Source organism: Clupea harengus, chromosome 19 (genome assembly GCF_900700415.2).
Source record: "Clupea harengus chromosome 19, Ch_v2.0.2, whole genome shotgun sequence".
Classification (NCBI taxonomy): domain Eukaryota; kingdom Metazoa; phylum Chordata; class Actinopteri; order Clupeiformes; family Clupeidae; genus Clupea; species Clupea harengus.
The window spans coordinates 14,147,179-14,169,535 of record NC_045170.1 but is presented as its reverse complement, the minus strand read 5'-3'; the positions used below and the strand labels follow the sequence as shown (position 1 = coordinate 14,169,535).

General features: G+C 46.1%; 1 protein-coding gene across 2 annotated transcripts in view; it reads left to right on the top strand.

Annotated features, from left to right (window-relative positions):
• ldlrad4a (low density lipoprotein receptor class A domain containing 4a) overlaps positions 1-22,181 on the top strand; it is a 67,737-nt gene extending 45,556 nt beyond the window's left edge. For both annotated transcript variants that reach the window (XM_031586395.2, XM_012818242.3), the window contains 3 exons: positions 14,372-14,526; positions 16,339-16,392; positions 17,346-22,181. In XM_031586395.2, coding sequence (XP_031442255.1) covers positions 14,372-14,526; positions 16,339-16,392; positions 17,346-17,939 — 803 coding nt within the window. In that variant the 3' untranslated portion in view covers positions 17,940-22,181. The remainder of the gene's footprint in view (positions 1-14,371; positions 14,527-16,338; positions 16,393-17,345) is intronic.
• Positions 22,182-22,357: the final 176 nt, after the last annotated feature.

Genomic DNA, 22,357 nt, shown 5'->3' with positions numbered 1-22,357 from the left:
GGGGCCGCAGCCAATTTCAGACAGCAGAATAAGAAAACAGGATATTGGGCTGCATTTTGGCCGGGCCACGGACTGCAGCTTGTTTGTAACGAATACACAGGGGGACAAAAACACCAGCCTCGTCAATATCTGATCTCCGCATCAATTTGGCACCTTTTTGATTTTCCACTGGCTGCCTTGCCTGAACCAGGGGGCCAGGGTGAACCTTATGAAAGGACGCAAGGAGTGTCACGTCTGTCTCACTCCTGGAAGAAGGCGTCCACCTCCTCCTCATCCTATGTGTTTTTCCAGAGTACAGTACAAAAAAAAGGAAAACACGAGAGCGAAGAGTAATCCCAAAGTCTGTGAAACCTCTGCAGAAGATGTTTGCGCTGGGCGTCAGGTAATGTGTAGTGTGGATTGATGCACTCAGTAACAGGCCAGGCTTTGAAGCAGACATGTAATTTTGCATGAACTGTAAGTTGAGCATGAAAAGCTTAGAGCTAGCGCATAAAAGGCCACAGATCCTGTCACAGAACGTTAGTGAACCCAAGTAGTCGTTGGCATGCTATGCCAAGCGGGTGTCTGTGTGCTTGGCCTTTGGCAGGTCCATGCACAAAATGTGTGTGGTCACATAATGCACAGCCTTGAAATGTTAAAGCAATAATGTCATGAACAGATCTCAGGAAAAAAATATGCATTGGCATCCACATAAATCTGCAGACCCAGCATATATCGCCCGGGCAACAATAATGAACTGGACTTGGGTTTGTCTTCATAGAAGCCCTAATGGATGTTTACACACAGTCATCAAACCCCCAGCCACTGGAACCTCTCGCTTTTTCAGTTTTTTTGGGGGAAATTTCCCGAATTTTATTGCAACTCTTTGACCTCTTTCAAGTAAGTCGATAGCAGTGTCGGCTAATTGGGCTCCCTCTCTCTCTTTCACTCCCGCTCTCTCAGTGCCAGAGGAACATTGAGTGAGCTTTGTTTGTTTAGATGTTCAAACTGGCGATTGCCTTATTAGGAACATGTCAGTCAAACAGGCCCTGCAGGCAGCGGGGTAGTGTTTTAGCTGATGTGGTGTACTGTGCAAATCAATGTTGTTTGTGTTCGTGTTCGATCATGTATGTATGTCCATGTGTGTGTTTGTGTGTCTTTATTTGTTTTTGTGTTTTTTTTTTTTTTTATCCCTTCCCTTCTGTTCATCCTTGAGGCTTGCCTTAAGGTCACCCACCATCCCCCTTGTTTTCTTGCTGCCTGGTGTAGAGTGTAATCAAAGCGCAGGTTTATAGGCCCGGGCACAGTCGTAACACAGCCTCTTTCCAATAACCTAATGCACCTAATGCAGGGGACCCTGAGCGCCCTATGTGTGATGAGGTCACACCAAAGGTCAGCTGTCACCCCTCCTCCTAATCTCACTGTTTGACCATCTCTGGTGGGTGTGTGTGTGTGTGTGTGGGTGGGTGTGGATGTGGGAGGGGAGGGGTGAGGTGGGTAGAGGTTGGAGGGATGTCATGATGTCCCCTGCTTTATGTCAGAGAGTAAGGGACCAGAGCTGAGTAGATGGGAGGAGGGGTGATGGGGAGAGTGGTAGCTGTCCAAATTCAGCCCTTTTTTTTTTTTTTTTAAGGCTACGGAACCGGAACTATAGTGAGTGCACTATTGCGACGGATCTACAGTGATGCATTTTGTTTGATATGTTCAATGAATGTATGAGACATAAATAATAGGCTTGATTCACTGATTGCATCTCTGAATGCTATCCATAGCAATAAGCGTCATCGGATACCCCAACCAAACAGGAAGCCATGAACACAGAAATATTGTGCTTGTTTCCATGCTATGTATTCTATTTCTATTGCAAGAACTCTAACCAACCATTCCGACGACCCCCCCCCCCTGTTTCAGATGAGACTCTAGCACTGAATGCTAATGTCTTTCTGCAGTCAGTTGCGGTCCTAGTGCTCACTGCAGACTGCTGGGCTGGTTGTTGGCCCTCACTTCACAATAAATGAAGAGTGTGGGTGTGTGAGGGGGGGGGGGGGTGTTGTTGTCCCCATTGTGGGGGTGGAACAGTGCTCAGGGGGTCACCCCGGGTGATTGTGTGCACTCTGCTCCCCTTTTTGCAGTGGCAACTGAGGCCCAGGCTGCTGCAAGTCACCCAGCCTTGACATTGGCCATGGTTACCCCCCCCCCCCCCCCCACGTCCACCCCACAATTTATTTCTCTCTCCTTTGTGTCTGTTCCCATCATCCCCAGTCTCTCCACCCCCCACTTTCCCTTCCCAGGGGACCTCGCTGGGGCCCTTGGGAGCCTGCCATGGTGTGGATTTGTGGCCTTCCTGGCTTTTACGGGTGGGGGTGTTTGTGGCCTGAGGTGCCCTGGTGGAGGAGGTGTCGGTGCATTTGTGACTCTGTGTGTGTGTGTGTCTGTGTGTGTGTCTCTGTGTTTAGGGAGGGGTGAGGGGTGGTTAAGCGCGAGTGTGTTTGCATATTCAAAGTGTCTAGTCTGGTGTGTCTCTTTTTCATGATAAATACAAGTTTGAATCCCATCTCCTTGGTCTTTTGTGTGTCTGGAGTGGCAGGCTTGTGCCTGATGTCAGTGTGGCTTGAGGAAGCCATCACTTCACACAGAACACCCAGACCACACATACAGTGAATTGGTACATCACTATGCTTTTGCATAATCATCCTTAGTACTTTAGTCACCTTGCTTATTTGTTTAAAATAGTAATGCTTTGGCCTATATAACAATATAGTGCTCCCCGCACTTGCTGAAACTTGTTTAGAGAGGGTGCTTTCTCTGCCGACTGTATGATGGTTGATTTAGAAAAACTCCCAGCAGGAGCATTCAATAATGTCTCTCCCTTCTGACTGAAAAGAGGGTTTTGTCATGGTGATAAAACGTCTGGTACACGAGGACACACCTTAACGACACACCAAAGCCGGTTATTTTTCCATGAGCAGTGTCTTGAATAACATTTCCTTGCCTGTAATTGTAGAGAAAGGCATGGGTTTCAACGATTTTGAGGCCTTTACCGGTTTAAAGGCCTTTTCAACGGGAGGAATTATTACCCTGTGCTTGATAGCACTTGCTTATGGATTCTTATGGATTTTATCTCCTCTTTACATTCCTATGTTACAGTCACTTGTCCTCTTCAATGAACGCCGCAATGTGCAAAGTCTAAAGACTCTACTCTCAGACAAAACAAGCGGAATGTTTTTCGATATTGTGATACTGCTGTCTGTGCGGCGACTACGCCTTGACAACGAGAAAAGATTGAATCTATCTTCTGCATCTGCCTTCGCCTCAGTGGTTAAAAATGAAGGTGGGTACCATGGAGCAAGGAAAGTTTTTTTCTTTTTTTTTTCTTGGGAAACCCGCATATGCTAGGTTTAGTCTCCGTGCTATAAGTCAGTGTGACGGTGCTGTGGGAGAGTTAGACTGGCGTCCTGGCTGTAGACACAACAGAGAGATGTGATGTTATCAATGTGTCTCGCACTACACATACACCGACACGCACATACACGCGTGGTCTGTGTGTATGTGTGCTTGTGTGGGCTAGCAAGTGAAAGAGACAAACACACACACTCATCATGCATGCATGGACCATGGCCCTTAGCCCAGATATCAGCTGCACCCTCACTCCACCCCCGACACACCTATCTTGGGGAGGTCAGGGGTCATGTAATTGTTCCAGCACCCCTCTTTGTCATTGTCCTTGTTTTGTGCGGACGTGTCTGTTAACGTGAAAACCTGTCCGCTCTGCATTACCAGATTAAAAAAAAAAAAAAACAGGAAGAGGTAGCATACAGTTTAATACTTTTTAATACTGTAAAATAGTTACAGCTAGTTTTATGATTGTCATTTTGTTCTGTATTAATATACTGACTTTTTTTTAGTCTAGCAATCAGTCATAAATATTTGACCTGGGAAGAAATATTACCAGCAGTTACCAAAATGGCTGGTATTATTATTTTTTGTAAGATATAGTGCATGTGTTGCTTATTAAAGTCTTATTAAAGTGTATGTGGCCATCAGAGCTATACATTTTGATTTGGCTACCCATTGTATAAAGCAATAGGTAGTAATGGGATCCATAGTGTCATGGTGGACGTGGTATGGCTTATATATTCTAGATATTGATTTCTCCATAGTTCCCATGGGGCTAAGCAAAGTGGGGGAGGTTGCGGCTGGCCATGACCCTCATTTGGAAAGCCGTCAGGGATCTGATTGTGTCCCGTCATCCACACACCATCTGGCCGGCTCCCCTTTCACCAGCTGCCCCCAGTCAGTCGCAGAGGATGGCTGCTCTATTGTGTGTGGGGATCAGACCAACCATGTCTGGCCCTCAAAAAACCAGACCACATCACCCCCCCACCCCTGTCCCCATCCTGCAGTGTATGTGAGCCTACCAGTCCAGACTGCAGGCCTGGTGAGGAGCTGAGACAAAGTGAAAAATGACCCTCTGTGTGTCCCTGCTATTGTACCGCCTTCCTGTATTTGTTATTCTTGTTTTGGCTGCCCCCAAGCTTTAACCTCTAATGGTATTGGAAAAACAAAGCACAATGATGAAGTAAGGTAGTCGCCCCGCTCCTCCAGACCATAAGATTTGTTTCCCAGAGGAAGAAAAGAGCCGACCATTGCTCGGAGATGGAGAGGTGACAGGGCCCTTTTTGGGGAGAAACTGCTGTGTGCGGGCACATTTGTAACTTCTGGCAGTTTAGAGTATTACTTTAGCGGAACAGAGAGAATTGAGCATCATTCAGTAAGACCTGTCTTTGTGGTTGTAGCCTGTGCCTCTGCAAGATCAGATCAGGAGTAATGTACGGTGCTGAACAGGTATTCTTAAAAAAGTCTCAAAACTTTGGATCACTCATTACCAGTGCCCCTTGAAACCCCATATACAGCCCAGAAGTTTGAATGCCAGGGAATGGCGCAATTAAGTTCCGCATTCAAGTCTTTCAGTAGGCTGCACACCTGGCAAAGGCCCACAAAGCATTAGGACATTCGTCAAGCGCAACCAAGCGTAATGTAAATCTCACTGGTGACAACACAGGAGTTGGATAAGAGGCCTAAGACTGTCTGAAACTGTAGATCGGCTATAGAGTCGATGTCCATCCAAAGTGATCGACCTCAGCTTTCATGTTTAAGGAGCTTTCCTTGTCATTTTGCAGAGGTTTAACTGTTTCTAGACTTGGAACGTGGACAATCAGCTTGAAGTAAAAGGACCCTTACTCACCTCCAGGATCCATGTTTGTCTGGGAGGCCCTGACTCAACAGTAAGTCAGCCGACCACCATTGTGCCGTGCTTTGCTACATGGTTGAGAAATGTTGTGTAGAGGCCTTTGAATGTTTGTGGTTAGGCCCCGTGGATGCCTTTGGGTTTGGCGAGTGGACGAGTCTGGCTGGAAACGAAGCACGTGTTTTTTTATAGATGTGGCCCCAAACCTTTGTCTATTTAAGACGTGAAAATTGCTGCCTTGTGCTGCCATGTCTGGTCTGCACTCAGTCGTTTGGACGAGAACGTGCTCCGCGAGTCCCTTTTCCGATCCCATTTGATAGCTCTGCATGTCTCTGCTGAGTTTTATTTGAAGTGCTATTCCTCAGTACAATGTGGCCTGGTGACACACATGTTTGAGAGCTGTTTACACACTCCATCGCTCATATCTCTTATCGGTCACTGAGTCACTGGTGACTTAATCATTCAGTCAACACACACCAGATAGGCTAAACGTGAACCCGTGCCGAAAATAGAACAAAGAGAAATATTGAGCGAGGAGGGAGCGGGAGTGGTAGGGAAGTTATTTTGTCGAAGTCTTTTTATCTCTCTTTGCAAACTATGAATGACTCATGTTGCTTGCGATGATGATTTGCACTGTGAGTTGACCAGTCTGTGAACCCAAACAGAGCCCGGCCACCGTGAATTTACGAGTTGTTCTGGGAGTCTCTATGGGACAGTTTTCTTACACATTGTGCATTTTGGGCGTTCTCTATTGGCGCTCAATCCGATGCTGTGCTGAAGTCGGGTCGAATCAAATCATGTATCAAATCAAATCGCATCGCATTGCTTCATACTTGAGTAGTGCCTTCCGCAAAGCGTCCAATCACTTTCTCTGGCGATTCATCCTACCTAAAGGGATGGCAGTTTTTTGTGTGTGTGTGTGTGTGTGTGTGTGTGTGTGTGTGTGTGTGTGTGTGTGTGTGTGTGTGTGTGTGTGTGTGTGTGTGTGTGTGTGTGTGTGTGTGTGTGTGTGTGTGTGTGTGTGTGTGTGTGTGTGTGAGAGAGAGAGAGAGAGACATTCCTCATTTTTCACAACGGGGGGTCCCACGCGACGGTTGTCAGGGCTTCCCTGCGGATAGAGACCACCGGGGAGTGATGCTGCTGTGGCGGAATAACATTAACTTTAAGATGAAAGCTCTCACTTCCGCTCTGGCTGCATGAAGAAGTGTTTGAACTTGTGTGTGTGTGTGTGTGTGTGTGTGTGTGTATATGTGTGTAGGAGCAAGAGAAGGAGGGATAGAAAGCATACACACATGTCACTCTTTCCCCGATTGCAGTACATAGCCGGCGGAGGCTATTGCACACAGCATGGGGCTGTGGTTATCACTGCCGGTTCCGCAGCACGAGCAGTCTAGAGCGGCCGCAGTACGAGAGAGAGATGCTCCCTTCTGCCTGTCGGACTTGCAGCGAGAACATGATGTACCAAAACCACTGGAGCTTTTTTCCCCCCTAGTTTGTACTTTCAAAAAGTACAGGCCAGTTTTTTCAAGCTCCATGTTCATTGGTCAGATCAGTTTCATTGGTCTATGAGGGTTGGTTCTTTTGGTGGGGGTAAGACAGTATTCATGGCAAGGTGGTTGGGGTAGGATGAGCTGGCAGCAAAGGGGAGGAGAGGGAGAGAGAGAGAGATGAGGGTTCTGTAGCAGGTGGTGTCTGGGCTCTTGCTGGCTTATCCTGCTCAGTCTTACCAGGAGGGTAAATAATTAAAGAAAAGTGGGTGTTATGGCATGGTGGAAGTCTAGACGTGTCTGGCGCCCGTATGGGGTAGTTCTTTTAATACGAGCACTTTATCTGCGATTAGAAACCAGTTAAGGGGGTGGGGGTGGTGTTGTATCAGTGGATGGGGACCTGCTTAGGTGACATCGGCGCGACGCTGATGAATCGCTCCGCGGCAGACATGATTAAATGTTCCCCCGAAGCACCTCTGGGCTCGCTTTTTCGAAGCCTCTCTGGTTGCACGGGTGCCAAAATACCACTCACACTGACTCATGCAAAGAGGCACTGGTTTCTAAGGCCTTGTAGCTGGTGGTAGCCAGGGCTGTGGGGTTGTTTGGGCGAGGGTGAGTGGAAGCGTTGGTTCAAGTGGGTGGTTGGGCCCTGTTTTATCTCGTCTCGTTCCCCTAGAAATCTCCTGGTGGTAGTGCAGGCTGTCGGGAACTCCAGTGAGCTCCCCTCTCTCTCTTCCACCTCCCTCCTTCTCCCCATTTGCCTGTTTCTCTCTCACACTCCTTCTCTCTCTCACACTTTTGTTCTCGTTCACACTCATAGCATGCAAATGGAAAAAAAACGTCTGACACATGAGAGGACGTCACAGGCAGGCTCCCTTCAAAAAAAAAAAAAAAAAAAAATGTTTTATTCTCTTCAAAGCAGAATGAAAAACTAAAGGGTAGGAAGGGAAAACACAGTCCCACCGCTTCCCTCCATCCTTCCATACTTCCTCTCCCAAACTCCTCCAGTTCCCCCTCCACTCTCCTTAGTGACTCACACCATGTTGCAGGGGAGAAGAATGTTCCAGAACGGGAAGTGTTGCAGTTTTGTCGGCACAGAGAGGTGGGCCTCCCCCTCGTCTGGCACAGCTTCTTTGGGCGAAAAAAAAACCTTGCCGACGTCTCGTTCGTTTGTTCGCTGCCTTGCGCGTGTGGGCGTCTGGATTGTGCCCGTTCCCTTTGTCCAGATGCCCACCGAGGCTGCGCTGATAATGCCAGGGGAGACAGAAGAGGGGGGAGGGAAGGAGGAAGAAAGCGGAGGAGGAGAAGGAGGTACCTCTTTCTCTCACAGGTATCCCACAATGCATCTCTTCCTTTTGCCGTCCGGTGTCAGTCTCCGTGCCAGTGGCTAATGGGATTATGTCTTGTCTATGCGTCTGTCGTCTTTTCGCGCTGAATTGTGCCTCGCCGTCGCTGTAGACAGAAAGAATTACCCTTCCCTGTTTATTCCTTTTTACATCTATCAGCCAAAAAACACAGCCCACAGGAATGTGCTTGTATTGGGAGGTACAGCGGGTTTTTTTCTCTCCTCCGTGTGTGTAGGTGGCATTGTTTTGCGTTTTCTGAACGTACGGGGGTGGTAACTACTGCAGTTTTAGGTCAGAATCTACAATATATTCCTTCCAATATATCCCACTAAAATTCTGTGACCTGTTTTTGTAGTACTGTGGCTGTTTTCTGCTGCGTCCCCCCCTAGTATTCCACTCCATAATTAACACAGAGAGGATGCATTGAATCCTGTATCTTTCAGTGAATTTTTCTAGGAGTTATGTAAACTTGGCACACAAAAGTGTATATGCACTCATCTTTCCTGCAGCTCAACATAAATTCAAGAGTATCCAGTTGAGGCAAACATTCGGCTAGTTATCAATGATTCTGTATGTTTTATATTTTGTGATCCTTTATGCTATATAGACGTCTCCAATCCATCTTTTTATTACTAACAAGACTCCAAGGAAAGATATTTCCCACTCCACTATATTTCTAGAAAAGCTTTCTTCGAGGTCTTTACACTAATATCTGCTCACCAGTAAAAGCAGTTGGAACATTAAAGAGGCACATTTGACCACACAGTTCAATAACTACTAAATATTTCAGTTTATTGATGAAATATTCAGTGATACAATGATGCCAGACAGTTAGCCAATTAGATCCAGGTAAATATTTCACCAGACAGATTACAGAAGATGAAGCTCACCTGGCTTTGGCCAAAAGCCTGTCTGGTTGTGTCATCTAGGCTAGTTGTGTCATCCTCGGTGCTTAATGCTGAAATATCAGGGATTCTTTTTTCTTTTCTTTAAGTCTCTGCCCTCATGAAGTCCCTGCCAATGTTTTGTCTTTTTCATTGCTGTATAAAACATGTCAAGACATGGTTATAAATCATGAAGATTAAATCGGTATTTTGGGTATGACTGCATCCGGCTTTATGGCCTTAGAGTGAAAAGAACTCTGTCCTCTGTAGAGCTGTCAGCTCTGCATGTAGCAGTTTGCTTGAGGCATCCATCCTACAGGACTGTCTGTGGAGTCCCTCCTGTTTCTGGGCCCAGTGATGTGTGTGTGTGTGTGTGTGACTGTGTGTGTGTCTGTGTGTGAGTGAGTGAGTGTGTGTGTGAGAGAGTGAAAGAGTAGTGTCCGTACCACACTCGTGCCAGCCCACCCACCCGTCTCTGCCAAGTCGTGCCGATGCAGTTGTCATGGAGACCGAAGCAGCCCCGCAGCAGGGTCACTGGACTTGCGGATTGAGGGTTGGATTGGTTCCGGAAAACCCTGCAGCCACCGAAACACAAAAATACTAAATTGAATAATATCGGTGTAACAATATAAATGCCATGAGCTTATGAATGGCCTGCATACACGGAGACTCACTGCCAATAACATTACGTATCAGTTACATTAGATCTGTTTCTATAGGAGTGAGAGTATTGCATTGACTGAAACGCAGCACACGTGCAATGTGTAAGTCTTATAGTGGAATTCTAATTGTAACAGTGTCAGAGACTAAATGTGTTGTGTGTGTGTGTGGCGTTGTATTTCGGGGTAGCGCTGGAAAGAGGAAAGGGAACGTGGTTCCTGTACGTATCTGCCATGTGACAGACTGCTCAGAGGAAGTGTTTTCAGGCAAGCCGCACACAGATGGCAAGGAAGAGTCAGCCGTCTCCATTCTGCTGCCTGTTTTCTGCTATTCTTTTCTCTCTCTCTCTTTCTCCCTCTGTTCCCCCTCCCTTTCTCTCTCCCTCTGCCTGCCTTTCTTTCCCCTTGGATCGTGAGAGCACAGCTGTTTTCCTTCTGTTATGAAACTGCAGAGAGAGGAAGAGAGAGCGAGAGGGAGAGAGAGCAGGAAACAGGAAATGGCTTCATGAAATATAGATCTGGAGCCCAGGCTTGCTGGTGTCCTCGCCTCATGCTCGCACTGAAACAAAAGAGAGTGGGAGAACGAGAAAGAAAGGCGGAGGGGGGGGTTGGGGAGAAGTTTAGCGAGAGGGGGCCTTATATAGTCTGCTCCGCATTCCCCAAAGCCACAAAGCTCCGACAGTCACCACCCTCCAACCGTCTGGTTCCAACCTCACCTCACAAAGCTGGGGACTTCTTGAGATAAAGCACAGCCCTGAATATGGGGTGAAAGTTATTCCCCTGAACCCATGGCCCCTGTTCCCTGTTTGGGTGCAAACAGTGGTGGGGAGGGGGAGCGGGGGGTGCCAGTTAGGGCTTTATTGTGACAGGTGTCACCGTGCCTGTTTATGGCTAACAATGCAATGGCCGCCGTGCGCAACTGTAAGAGGATTGACCTGTCTGATCGCTCACTCAGGCAGCATGAGCCAGAATTAGCCCCGCTGCTCGACTACCACCCCCCCTATAACCCAATCCCAACCACACCCAGGCCTTTTTTTCATCTGTGGAAGAGTTGGGAGAGGCATTAGGGTTACCTCAGCTGCCTGTTTTCTTATGCTTTCGTTTTTTTGTTGTTTGTGTGTGTGTGTGTGTGTGTGTGTGTGTGTGTGTGTGTGTGTGTGTGTGTGTTGTTTTGTCTAGTTCAGGCACAGCACATAGGAGGGCTTTTCTTTGGCGTGTCTGCGTCTGTATTCTTTATTTTCTTGCCATTATTGTTCTAAAGGCCAGTCAAAACACATTAAGCTGGGGGTGGGGCGGGATGGGATGGGAGGAGATGGGTTAACCAGCTCCCATCACCGAGGCTGAGAGAGTAGCAACACAGGCGGCTAGCAGAACAAGCTATGCTTTATGCTTGTGTGTGTGTGTGTGTGTGTGTGTGTGTGTGTTCTGTTGGGCAATGGTGATGGGACCACGTTAGCTGTCTGAGACTGTGGGATTTCATTATTTTTCTCTGACTCCTCCTGAGTACACGCCGTTCAGACTGCAGACGGGATTGGGTGTGAGCCTCAGATTAGAGTGGAAGTTGCTCCCAGGGCTTGCTCTCTCAGTCTGTCTCTCTCTCTCTTTTCCTCTCTTTTGCTCGCTGTGTGTCTCTCTGTTGGTCGGCCAACTCTGGGTCAGGACATGCTGTAACAGTTTAGTGGTGGAGAGAGGAGGAGGGAGGGAGGGAGGGAGGAGGAGTCTAGTGTTCCCCCTTTCGCTGGACTCAGGGATTAGTCCATTGTGGTCTATATGGTTGAGGTGTGTCAGCCACCATGTTCTCTCGTTCTCTCTCCCTCTCTCCCTCTCCTTTTCTCTCGCTTTTCGTCTGCTTGTTTCTGTCCTCCATTTTTTCATTCTCTCTCTCTCCCTCCCTCCCTCGCTCTGCAGCAGCCGCATGGCTCTTGGATTGGCTCCAGGGCCTAATCTGGTTAAGGGCTGCAGATTGGGCCGGCATTATCTCCAGTGCTGGGTTAACTCCTGGGATGGGTCTGCTCTCTGGTCCTCCCCTCCAACCTCGCAACAGATGGGGCCTTGTCTCGCAAGCCCTCGCGCCAAGGGAGCCGTGGCAGAGAGCCAGTGCCCACCCCGGACTCCCAGCCCCGACGCCAGTGCCGCTTACCTAACTCTGCCACAACCCGGCCCCCTCGCAGCCTGGCCATGGGCACACAGCGAGAGCGAGAGGGTGGGAGGGTGGGAGGGAGGGAGAGGAAGAGAAAGAGAAAGAGAGAGGGCAGCCATTACGGAAAGATCCAGTCCAGGGACCAGAAGCATGCTTGCTTGTCCACTTAACTGCACAGTTAGGCTGTTGCTTCGACTAAAAGCCACAGTACCTTGTAGCACGTATTTGTTTTTTATATCTAATACGGTGAATTATATGTAGTGTCCTGTATGTTATTCAGATGAAAGTGGTTTGGAAGTGGATCTATAAATGGTTAGGAATTAGAAGTCACTACTTTTAAATAGGCCTTATTCATGTGATATTTGGCACATGATAAGATTTTGTATAATCGAACATATTTCACAAAATGGTCCGAAAAGGTACTCGAACTCTAGCCTCTTGTGTACAGTCTTTCCTGTCTGAAATACAGAGAGATTTACAATCTCTCCCCTGTCTGGTTTTGATCCTGCAGTGCCATTGAGAAAGAGTGCCTTAAAGAGACAACACGTCTGTTGCACTACCCCATCAGATGAGTGAAACTGGGCAGCTCTGACATGTTTGATATTTCTCGCTGCACAGCCAAGCCCGTCAAATATATACATTGTGATTTTTCCAGTGTCTGGTTGGTAAGACCATTTCATGGTTGTGCCGACATCTGGTTTGATAGCCTCTCATTCTCTTGTTTTCTAAGAACTCCTTTGAAAAATACTCGATTTCTGCAAAAGTGTGAGAAATGGCGAGAGAACATGGCTCCCGAAATAGCCCATTGTTAGCCCTATGATTTTGGGGGGGGGGAGGAGGAGATCTCAACATACAATTTGGCATTTACTACCCACCAACAGCAGCAGGCCTTTGAGAAGCTGCTGAGTTTTACTACCTTTTCTTTGTTCATGTTAAGTGGAGCTGAAGCTGAGTCTCACTTTTAGAGCTGCACTGGTCTCTCTCTTCTCTTCTCGCTCTCTCTCTCTCCCTCTCTCTCTCTCCTTCCATCTGTGTTTTAGGGCCCATTAGAGAGTAGCAAAGGTATGGTGGTGAGTGTGTGGAAGTGTGTGAAAGGTGAGAGCGAACTAGTGTCATGTCTGCCCTCTCTGCTCACACAGAGGACTGTGTGTGTGTGTGTGTGTGAGAGCGAGCTCTCTTGAGCTCCATGTCTCAGACGCTCTGTCCTCTCCATGCCCTCACCAGCACACAAAGGCCCCTCTCACAACCAGCAAACTGTAGGCCTAGCATAACCCCTGTGTGTGTGTGTGTGTGTGTGTGTGTGTGTGTGTGTGTGTGTGTGTGTGTGTGTGTGTGTGTGTGAGAGAGAGAGTGTTCATGTGTGTGTACAAACATCTGTGATTCCTCGTGTGTGTGTGTGTGTGTGTGTAAGGGCAGGCATGCATCTTTTTATGAAGATTGCGTGCGTGCGTGCGTGCGTATGTGTATGAGTACAAGTTAGTCAATCTGTCTGTGTGTTTGCATATTTGTGTGTATCACAATGCATACCTCTTTTGCGTGTCTGGCGTGCCGAGTGAGCGAGTCGATGGTGGTGACAGTAGTGGTGGTGGGGTGGGGGGGCTCAACTGGTGAACAAGCCCTCTTTCAGTGTGCCCAGCCCATCTGGTTTGCAGAGGGGGGGGGTGCCTGGGTCGAGTTGAGTTGAGTTGGGGTGGGGTGGGGTGGGGTGGGATGGAGAGGTGTGCGGGTGCCTGGGTTCAGTCAGAGGGCCGAGGCCAACCATGTCTGCCCTGCTGGCATGGCCCACCGGCTGGCGGTGCAGACGAACAAAAAGGTTTTTATTGCCATCCGAGGACACTGCAAAAAAACACACACACACACACTGGGCAGTGTGCGATAGATGGATAACACCAAACCCTCCTAATGTCATCGCAGCAGCCCATAGCTTCAGCTTGTGACGGAGATGATAAATGCTTGAAGGACGAGGGGAAGCAGCAGGGAAGAGGCGGTGAAAAGGAGAAAAGGAGGCCTTTGCTGGCATTATTTATTAAGAGTCTCTGAAGATTTGTAGCACTCTCTTTTGTTAATGTGTTTATCTGTTTCATTTTTTGTTGTTGTTGTTGTTTAGCGTGGGGCGAGACAACATGTATCTTTCATTCAGAGAACGGCCGAGTCGGCAGACATGGGGAAGGGGGGGGGGGGGGTGTTACTGATGTAAGAGGGTGTTACGAAAAAGCGAGCCAAAGTTTTCTCGCTGTCTCTCCCTCGAGTGCAAGTTCACCTTAGGTTCCCCCCCCGCTCCCTGTGCTGCATGTTGCATCCACAGCCAACCCTATGCTGTTGCTAAACCCCCTCCTGGAAAAAAAGTGTTTGGGACAACAGATATTTGGAACAACATGTTATCACATTCTTGTGGATTAGCCAATTACGTCATTTTGCAACTGAGACAGGACTAGGCTACGACTCCTGCTCTCTGACGCCCTCTGCTGGTCAGACTTGTGTAACTGCGCACCCTCTGTCTGTATGCCTCTGTAGGACATTACCTAGTACATGGTTAACCAAATGAAAAGGAATGTGTTGAGATGTGATTCTTGGATGCATATTTATGATTTATTTCTCTTTCCCCCCCTCCCTCTTCTGTCTTTGCAGCTGAACTGGAGTTTGTTCAGATAATAATCATAATTGTGGTGATGACCGTGATGGTAGTTGTGATCATCTGCTTGCTGAACCACTACAGGCTCTCCGCCTGGGCCTTTTTCACACGACAAAGTCAGGCCAGACGACGAGAAGAGGCAATGCAGCCGGTAAGACCTTTGTGTGTGTGTGTGTGTGTGTGTGTGTGTGTGTGTGTGTGTGTGTGTGTGTGTGGAAGAGGAAGTGAGTGTTCTATGTGTAGAGAGAGTTTCATCTGGTAACTGTCTTCCTGTTCGTATGCATGTGCTGGTCTCTGCATGGAACCCTTAGTTGATGACCAAGAGGAAGTGCTTTTTTGAAATGGTGCCTAGTGCGTGTGTGTCTTATTATGAGCACATGTGCATTATCCAGAGATGACAGTGTGTGCTGCCAAATGGGTGTATTCATCCATATGTGTATGTGTACAAACATTTGGCAGCATATGTGTTTGTGAGGTTTTTTTTTTAGTAATGTGTATGCATCTGTGTTTGTATATGTCTGCGTGTGTGTGTGTGGCTGTGCATATGTCAATGTGTTATGTCAAATATGTTTGCGCCTTTGAATGTATGTTTTTGGTCATCTGTTTTCATCTGTGTGTGTGTGCATATGTTATGTGTAATATGTATGCGTTTGTGTTCTGTGTTTTGGGTAGTGTCTATGCATCGGTGTGTGTGTGTTGTCTAATGTCTAAGTCACACTGTGTGTGTTGTCTAATGTCTATGTGTGTGTGTGTGTGTGGGTTGTCTAATGTCTATGTAACTGTGTGTGTGTGTGTGTGTGTGTGTGTGTGTGTGTGTGTGTGTGTGTGTGTGTTGTCTAATGTCTCTGTAACTGTGTGTGTGTGTGTGTGTGTTGTCTAATGTCTATGTAACTGTGTGTGGGTGTGTGTGTGTGTGTGTGTGTTGTCTATGTAACTGTGTGTGTGTGTGTGTTTTCTAATGTCTATGTAACTGTGTGTGTGTGTGTGTGTGTGTGTATATGTTTGTGTGTGTGTGTTTTCTAATGTCTATGTAACTATGTGTGTGTGTGTGTGTGTGTGTGTGTTTGTGTGTGTTGTCAAATGTCTATGTAACTGTGTGATGTTCTGCTCCTGCACCATCTGCTCTCCGTAACTCTCATCTGCACTCGGCATCGCTCCCTCCCTCTCCCTCTTCCTCTCTGTCTTTCTCTCTCTCTCTCTCTCTCTCTCTCCCCTGCCTCATCTCTGTCTAGACACTCAGACCATTACCTCCCCCCACAGAGATGCATCATGGGAGAGAGACACCGCGCCTGGCGCAGTCTCTGCTCTCATGTTTATTGATGAGCTCTGTGTCTGTGTGTGTGTGTGTGTCTGTCTGCGTGTGTGTGTGGGTGTCTTAGATGTATGAGGGGGGAAGCTGCAAGACCTTTCACCTTCATTATATACACAAACACGCACATTGAGACAGTGACTCCCTCTCTCTCAAACACACACACGCACACACACACACCTCCTCCCCCACTTCCTCACGCCTGAGGTCTCATTGTGCAAGACAGACACATTAAAACCTTCAGAAAATAGCCTTTCTAATGAGCCAGTCTATCTTTTATTGTCACTACCTTAATGTCCATTAAAAGACAAAAGTCAGTCTAACTCTGCTTCATGCTGGATGTCTGGTGACAGAAATATTTGATGCCCTCTCATTTCCTGCATATATCCACCCACCCCCCCCCCCCCCCCCCCCCCACACACACACACACACACACACACACACTGCAGGATGTCTGGGATTGTGGTGGTGATGGATGTTGTAGTTTTTATCTCACATTCGGTGTTGTCTTCTTTAGTGTGAAATTCAAGGTGCTGGTTTTAAAACTCTTTGTAAGATACTCTGAACAAAGAAGCTAACTTTCGTTCCTCTCTCTCTCTCTTTCTCTCTCTCTCTCTCCGTTCCTCCCTCGCTCTGTTGTTCCTTTCCTCTCAGGAGGGGTGCTCATGGCCGACTGACAGTCTGGTGGCACAACAAGGAGCCACTGAGGTGAGTAGAGCCAATGGAAGGGATGGGGACTTGGCTGTTAAAATGATGCTGGGCAATGCTCTACACAGAACTCAGTATATATATGGGATATATATATCCCATGTTACCCTACTACATATATATATATATACCCTACAAAGTACCCTACAAAGTTACCCTACTATATATATATATATATCTAAGTAGGGTACATTTTCATGAGAAGGTGTGCACCAATATATATAAAAATTGTGGGGGATTTTTTACATTTGTTGAGGAAAAATTATATTGGAAATGTTTGGTATGTATGGTGTTCCTGCTATAATAATGAGCTTATTTTTCATTTCAGTGAAAGCTAATATGAACATTAAGTTGACACATTTTCTGTTTTCTCTGTGTGAACATTATAGCAAAAGTTATTCATTCATAGCTCAATATTTTAAGTGAAAAATGAGTATCAGAGCAGTTTTGTAGTCTGAAATAACCCACATGCACAGCCAGTTTATTTAACTTGATGTGCAGACGCTGGGAGAGATGTAATCAGATGTCAGTTTGTTTTGAATTTTGCGCCACATCATAGCGATGAAATCATATCTGAAATGAATGCAGCATAGTGTTATGACAGCCTTCAGCTCTTCAGCACTTTAGATTCCTCGGATTCATGGGATTCTAAAGCCATGATCTGAGTGCCTACCTGTGCCTGACTTACTTACTCAGTTGAGAGATGGGAGGACATTTTGGCTCTATTTATTCAGGGAATGCTGACTGGGCACACTGTCTCCTACAGCAGCGTCTTTACACTGCATAGTTCAACTGGCTGTTATCCAGCCACAAATTCCCAAATGCTAATGGTGGCCAAGTTGAATCTAACCACTGTGTGCCTGTCTCTCTTCCCTTCCTTCTCTCTCTCTCTCTCTCTCTCTCTCTCCCTCTCTCTCTCTCTCCCCCCATCGCTCTTTTTCTCTTTTTTTCAGGTGATGTACGGGCCACGTACGCAGGAGCGCTTCAACCCCCCCTCCTTTATGCAAAGGGACCGATTCTGCCGCTTCCAGCCCACCTACCCCTACCTGCAGCAGGACATCGACCTGCCGCCCACCATCTGTCTGTCGGACGGCGAGGAGCTGCCGCCCTACAAGGGGCCCTGCACCCTGCAGCTGCGCGACCCCGAACAGCAGCTGGAGCTGAGCCGAGCCTCGGTTCGCGCGCCCCCCAACCGGACCATTTTCGACAGCGACCTCATAGACGTTTACGTGCACGGCGGTGGCGGAGGCACGGGCCCGCGGCCCCCCAGCAGCAACTCGGGCAAGAGCGCCTCCAGCGCCCGCATGGAGGGCCCGCCGCCCACCTACAGCGAGGTCATGGGTCAGATGCAAGGTCAAGGGTCGTCTGCCTTCCTCCACCAGCACAGCAATAACGCGCCGCCCTCCGCCCAGCGAACCGCCGCGCCCTCGCCACAGCCGCCGCCACCGCCGGTGGTCGTGGGCATCAGAGTCGGGCACCAGCAGACTGGTAGCAGCAGCGTAAGCACAACGGTGCCCGGCAAGGCAAAGGATAGCCGACGGGACTGATCCCTCCCTTCCACTCACACACACAAACAGACACACACACACACACACATATATACTCCCATACAACACATGGCGGTGAGAGACACTGGGAGGCCGAGAGAGTGGGGAAACCTGAGAGAGACAAAATGAAAGCGCGAGAAAGAGAGAAGCGAGGGAGACTGAAAGAGAGAGCAAGTGAGATGTGGCACTCTCTAGGACTGCCTCCTCCCCAACGCTCCCCTTGCACAAAATGAACAGAATTGAGGAACCAAGCTTACAAATTATTATTTTTTGTATGTTTCTCTTTTTTTTTTGCTAGAACTGTGGGCCTTGTGTGGATGTTTTTTGGCTTAATAGCTCATTTTTTTTTCTGTTTGTTGTCTGTTTTTTGTATGCTTACGTTTATTTAAAAGAGAAAAAAAAAAGATTGTTGGCACAGACATTTGCTTGAAAGGCCAAACGGGCCATAGGATTGAGACTGTCTTTTGTTTGTCTTTTTTTTTTTTCTTCCTTCGTTCGTTCTCCTTTTTTCCGCTTTTGGGATCTGTGCACAGACGATTATTCGAGTTCCAAAATTTGAGTGCCATGATTCACACAGGAGTGAAACCACCAGGGGATGTGATGGGACAAAAAAAAAAAACTTAAATATTAAGTTGCACTAACTTACTGTTTATAGAGAAGAGCGTAAGGCTACCTTTCGTTTGGTTGTTCTCGTGCATCGCTCCCCTAAAGGTCTTTTTTAACAAGCGACTAAGCATTTTGCTTTCCTTTTCTCTTCTTTCTGTTATCTATAAAAAAAAAATACGGATGGGGATAGAGAACTTTGATCCAGCCTAAATCTATACACAACTGAACCGCAAAATGGCACTTAAGGGGTTAACGAAATCTGTTCAAATGTTCCATTTCTCTTTCTCTGAACAACAGAAAATATACTAGCACGGAGTCTTTGGATGGAAGTCATGATACACACACATGCATCGCTTTCATCCTGTCAAGTAGCACTTTATACTTCCTGTCACCTCAGAGTTGTCGTTGGGTCCAAGAGCAGGGGACTTGTGGGAAATGTAGTCTTATGCACACCCTTTCACCCACTGTCATGTGTGTGCTTTTTTTTTTTTTTAATCAAAATGTTGGTTTGCTTTAGAGGGATCACAAGCCTCCCCTGGTCCCCCACCACTATCCAGTAGATCATATACGAATCTTCTCCAGTTATGTCCACCTGTTACTTTCAGTTAGGCAGTCCTCATGCTTACTCTGTGATGCGTTTAGTGATCGGTTAGAGAGGTGTGTGAAAGATGGCTATTATTTGTGTAGTTTTGATCGAGGGACTGTGCCTGAAATGGTGTCGCCCACAGATCGTACATCAGACACATTCCCTTGTTGCTTTTCCTTAAGTCTGTCTGTTAGTCTGTAGAGACTGATTATTCATCGTTTTTTTAGCTTTGCATCTGAGAAGACCATCAAGAGACACAGACGGGGGAGGGGGGGAGCAACGAAACAGAAAAGACCAACATACTCGTTTATGATTGTTAAGACTAGGTGATGATTGTGGACCCAAGACTGGATGGTGTGGATATGTGACCTGATGCTTGGAGAAGGACAAGTCTGAGTTGACTCGAAAAAAGGAACAAGAATTTCAAAGAACAAACATTCACCCAGAACACATAGAATGAAAGTAAGGTGTGTCCCATCGAATGCCAAGAGAAACGTGTGCGTGTGTGTGCGTGCATGTGTGTTTTGTTTTGTTTTCTTTCTCTGTCTTGATTTCCCCTGACTTTGTACTGTTGTTTGTTTTTCATTGTCCCACATAATGCCCATGTCTGCCACCTACGGAATGCTTTCAGACGCGCTGATTGTTTTTGATCTGTACTTTGAGAACCACTGGTCTTGGGCTTCCAATCGAGGAAAAAAGAAAGCCCAGAGAAAAAAAAAAAGTTTTATCAAAGCTGAGGGTATTTATTTTGTTATGAAGTATTTATTTGTATGTAAAACATTTGAGACGAGTGGGGTATTTTTTTTTTATTTCCCTTTCGATGGCAAAGCCACTTTTGGGATATGGCTGTAGGCATAGATACAGGTAAAAGCTCCTGAATTGTTTGAAAAAAACAGATTTTGATAAATGACGTTCCCAATTTTTTCCTAATCATTGACAAAAAAAACCCCAATCATCTTCTCCTCACCTTTTTTTTTTAACCCTCAAGTCATACTTAGGAAAGCCTGGTTTTTGCTCCGTAAACTGACTGCCTCCTCTTTGGTTCTCCTTCCTTCCTTCCTTTCACTCATTCTAAGCCTCGCAGTTTGAGTTTGTCCGTTGGTGTGTTTCGCTGCTGCTCTGCGCTGCTACTGCTGCTGCTGCTGTCGTCGTTCGGATGTCCCACATGTAGCCCTGTGTCCGCTTTCGCCCCCCCCCCTCCCTGCTCCCTCATACCTCTTAAGTAATTTAGTCTACACCTTATTTAGAGCGAGAACTAGCTCTCACGTATGTTTGTCTCGTATGTCGTCTCTTCTCCTCATTTATCATTCTTTTAAATGTTCCCTCAAACGGGGAGTTTGTATTTTTTTTATTTTCTACAAATGTTTTTTTTTTTTTTTTTATGTTGTCAACCCCAGAGATGTTTGCATGTTGTCGTCGTTGATAGAATTACGTGAGCAAATTCGGTGCCTAATGGTCATGTTTGAGCAGACATAGGAACCCACTTGCACTCAAAAAAAGCCCCCACCTTTGTTGTGCCTCACTTTCAACGGTGCTTTTTTCAGTAGTTTGACTCTGTTTATTTGTACGGTGCTGTATATAACTTGAATATATTATGCACATATCCTACCCAATGGGTAGACAACCACAAGAGAACATGTTAATACTGTAATATAATGTATAGATGATATTAAAAAGAAAAATTTAACACGGTGGCATCGAGTTTTGTGAATGCCCTACAATTGTGCTTTGTCTTTTTGTAAAAACAGAGTAAAGTTTGCAAAAATAATGCTACGATATGGTCACATAATGAATACGAAAAATACTTCTTATATTTTTTCCTATACAGTAAATGCAAATCTGTTATGTGATGAAAACAAATATTCTGATATAAGGCAGTTGCTTTTGTTACTTCCAGAGAATAATTATCAATGCCAGCGCTTGCCATTTATTTATTTGACCTTTTTTGTGACTGCTAGCTGTTTGGACTTGTATTAACCACGCTCGAACTACAGCAAAAAGACAAAAAAAGAAGAAAAAAAATAACACAAAATCTATGAATGAATTGTACCATAGCTGATGGAATCTAAAATCTTTATAAAAAGGACATGGCATGGGATTGAGGAAGGACTTCTTGTGAGATGGTGGACAATATCACAAATAGTTCCGAGGGCTGGTTTCACACTTTTTTTTTTTTGGTTCTGATGGATTTCTGAACCAGCCCCTCCACAAAAAGGGATTTAGGTGATGCAAGACATACAGTAGTCAACAGATTTTTTTTTATTATTTTATTTTATATTTTATTTTACACATAATCAAGTCATGTGTGATGTGTAAACAAGCACTGCAATTACTTTTTGTCCGAATGACCCACAGTCCATTACTGATACTGTGCATGTTCATTTGTTCATTTCCTCTGAACTTTTTTGTTGTTGTTGTCACAACCTTTCACCATCAAAGGTTTCTTTCGTTATCTTTCTTCTTAATACCAGGCTGTTGCATTTCCTTTATATAAGCTTGAATGAACGACACATGCTGTCCGAATGGTGTGGTTCTTCTCTCCAATTCCATGGGTCAAAAGATTTTTTGTTTTCCGGAAAACAGAAAGAAACCGAAAGTCACAGTGTTGTGTTTTACCTATTTGCCTTCATCATCATTATCACCACCACCATCATCATCATCATCATTATCAGTCATCATCTCTCACTACAGGACCGTATCCAACCTGGACTGAAAATAAAAAAAACATTTCTGCTTTCTCTGCCAGAAGGAAACCAGTGACTGAGGAGCCACTGCAGTGTTCTTATGCCTTTTATTATTAATATTGATTATTATTATTATTATTATTAATTATTATTTAAGCAATTGTGATGTCATCCGTTTGCAGCCTGAGGTTTGTCACTGCAATACTTTTACAGGAAAAGGTGACTTAAAAAATATAAAAAAATGGAGAGAAAAAAAAATAAAACTTGCTCAAAGTACTGTTGTAGTCCTTCATGAAACAATTCCATGCTTGTTCTTTCGCTGTGATAAAATGGCTAGAGAGCGATTAAAGTTGGGAAAAAAAAGAACTATTAGAATGGGTGTCTTGTTCTTTGTGTGTGAATGTGTTATCAACATGCATGTCTGAGCCATGACAGGTTAACTGGAACCAGGCCCAAAGTCTTCAACTCACAGCCGTCACTTTGTGCTGATCAGTACCCGAGACAAGAAGTAGCCATTGGAACGTATGTAGCCAATGAAGATT